General features: G+C 43.7%; 1 protein-coding gene across 1 annotated transcript; it reads left to right on the top strand.

The window, feature by feature from the left end:
- The first annotated feature begins 1623 nt into the window (after nt 1–1623).
- Nucleotides 1624–2649, top strand: LOC110152264 (GTP-binding nuclear protein Ran-like). Its single transcript, XM_070476402.1, has one exon. The coding sequence runs from the start codon at nt 1995–1997 to the stop codon at nt 2367–2369; it is 375 nt and encodes a 124-aa protein (XP_070332503.1). The 5' UTR covers nt 1624–1994; the 3' UTR covers nt 2370–2649.
- Nucleotides 2650–2936: the final 287 nt, after the last annotated feature.

Below are 2936 nucleotides of genomic sequence, written 5' to 3'. Positions count from 1 at the left end.
TATTACTAAGCTCAAAAGGAAATAAAGTAATGATACATGTTATAAGATGGATGAACCTTGGAAACATTGTGCAAGTGAAAGAAGACAGATGCAAAAGGCCATATACAATGTGATTCCATTCGGATGAAATATATAAAATAAGCAAATCCATAGAGAATGAAAGTAGATTTGTGGTTGCTGGAGGCTAGGGGATGTAATAATAGGGCAGGTGTGTGTGCATGAAGTTGCTTCAGTCATGTCTGACTCTTTGCGACCCTCTGGACCATAGTCTGCCAGGCTTCTCTGTCCATGGGATTCTCTAGGCAAGAATACTGGAGTGGGTTGCCATTTTCTCCTCCAGGTCATCTTTCCCACCCAGGGATATAACTTGTGTCTCTTGTGTTTCCTTCAGTGTCAAATGGGTTCTTCACTACTAGTACCACCTGGGAAGCCTGGAATAATGGGGAGTGACTGCTAACGGGTATGGGATTTCTTTTTTGGGTGATTCAAAATGTTCTGAAATTAGATAGTTGTGATGGTTACTCAACATTGTGAATATACTAAAATGCACTGAATAATACACTTTAAAATGGTGAATTTTATCTCAATAAAAAATGCAATTAAAAAAAAGTAATGAAATCAAGTTGCTGGTGAGCAGCAGTCCCCTTTCCTTCTTTCTTCCCTTTCTCGGCCAGCTGGGAACCTTGTTCAAACACTTGTACGCCCTAGATCTGTATTTTCAGCTCTTTTATTGGCTTTTCCATCTTTTCTTCAACCTTCCAACCACTTCTCTGCCCTTTAGGGACCATCCTTTGAGACTCGAGTGGGTGTTCAGTTCTGAGTATTCCTTTTGGTGCCTGCAGTCTGCCCTGGGACCAGGTTGATCTAGGGAGAAATCTCAAATCACCACCCTGTCTCTGGGAATACTCCACCTCTGAGCTGCTCTCTATAGAAGCCGGATTTCTCAAACATTGGAAAGCAGCAGGGCGGCTGGTTTAAGAGACTGACTGGTAAACAAGGCTTGGCAAAATGCCAGTTTGGGCAGTCTGGGGTTTTGTTGGTATTTTGCTGCTGTCATGAAACAAAGCCTTGGGGTAAAGAGCTGCCTCTGTTATGGGGTTCCTGAAGACCCCTAACGTCGCTCCTTTACCTGTTCCCTCCCCAGCAGCTGCCAGCACAAGCCCCTCCCTCAGCCTGCTTGTGTGGAATCCACAGATCTGTGGAGCTGAAAGCTCGAGAGTTCTTCAGGGTAAAACCTCATAAAAGTAGCAGCTGGGGCACTCACTGTGCCCATTCTGAGGGCTCCTGGCTGCAGTCCTACCCCCTCCCTGCCCACCTCACACATGGGGCTTCCTGCTTTGCTCTCTGGGTGGATGACTCTCTTTCCTCCTGGTCACAGGTGCCTTAATCTAGGCATTCCTAGTCCTTGCTTATCTTTGACTCATTTCTGATAAGCACATCCAGGAGCACTTTTATTCCCATAGATGAATCTGAAGGGCAGACAAAATGGGAAGTTTCTTATCGTACAAGTTCTGGGAAGAAAAGGGAAGTCATATCCCACCCTGGCTTTTAAGCAGCATGCTGAGATGTGAGGCAAATGAGGTAGTACTGCCTTATCCAGACTAAAATAGTTTAAGCTGGTTAATAAAAATGAAAGCTTTGGGGCTGCATCTCCGGGCATTTGAATTGCGCTTCCGCCATCTTTCCAGCCCTCAGTCAGACGGGAGCGGAGACGCTTCTGGAAGTAACATCGCGATGGCTGCCCAAGGAGAACCCCAAGTTCAGTTCAAACTTGTTTTGGTTGGTGATGGTGGTACTGGAAAAGCTACATTCGTGAAGCGTCATCTGACCGGTGAATTTGAGAAGTATGTAGCTACCTTGGGCGTTGAGGTCCATCCTCTGTGTTCCATACCAACAGAGGACCTGTTAAGTTCAATGTATGGGATACAGCTGGTCAGGAGAAATTTGGTGGACTGAGAGATGGCTATTATATACAAGCTCAGCGTGCCATTATAATGTTTGACGTAACATCAAGAGTTACTTACAATGTGCATAGAGATCTGGTACGAGTGTGGGAGAACATCCCAATTGTGTTGTGTGGCAACAAAGTGGATATTAAGGACAGAAAGGTTAAGGCAAAGTCAATTGCCTTCCACCGAAAGAAGAGTCTTCAGTACTATGACATTTCTGCCAAAAGTAACTACAACTTTGAAAAGCCCTTCCTCTGGCTTGCTAGAAAATTGATTGGAGACCCTAACTTGGAGTTTGTCACCATGCCTGCTCTTACCCCGCCAGAGGTGGTCATGGATCCAGCCTTGGCAGCACAGTACGAGCATGATTTAGAGGTTGCTCAGACAACTGCTCTCCCAGATGAAGATGATGACCTGTGAGAAAGTGAAGCTGGGGCCCAGTGTCAGAAGTCTAGTTTTATAGGCAACTGTCCTGTGATGTCAGTGGTGCAGTGTGTTTGCCACTTTATTATATAGCTAAGCAGAACATGTGCTTAATCTTTGGATGCTGAAGGAGATGGATGGGCTTTGGAGTGAATGTGGCAGTTTAAAAAAAAAATACCTTCATTTTTTGGACCTGCATATTTAGGTGTTTTGGAACACAGTTGTTTCCTCCTTGAGTTTCAAATATAAGACTGCTATAGTCACATGACAATATTGAGAGGTGGAATCTTGTTTGTTACTGTCATTCCCATTCCTTTTCATTTAGAATCAGAATAAAGTTGTATTTCAAATATCTTTAAAAAAAAAAAAAAGGAAAAGAAAGCTTTGGGGTTTATTTTTTTAGCTGACAAATAAAGCTCAGAATAGTCAAGTGGGTTGAAAAATATTCAAGTGATTCACATTAGAATGCTGGCCGTTGGTTAGTCTACAAGAAGCACCAGTAGAACAAGCCAGGTCATTATCTGCAGATTTATTGAAAACACACAGCCTTAATCATTAACAGCT

This window comes from Odocoileus virginianus, chromosome 14, assembly GCF_023699985.2.
Source record: "Odocoileus virginianus isolate 20LAN1187 ecotype Illinois chromosome 14, Ovbor_1.2, whole genome shotgun sequence".
Classification (NCBI taxonomy): domain Eukaryota; kingdom Metazoa; phylum Chordata; class Mammalia; order Artiodactyla; family Cervidae; genus Odocoileus; species Odocoileus virginianus.
The sequence above is the reverse complement of the archived record's forward strand: the minus strand, read 5'-3'. Positions and strand labels throughout refer to the sequence as shown.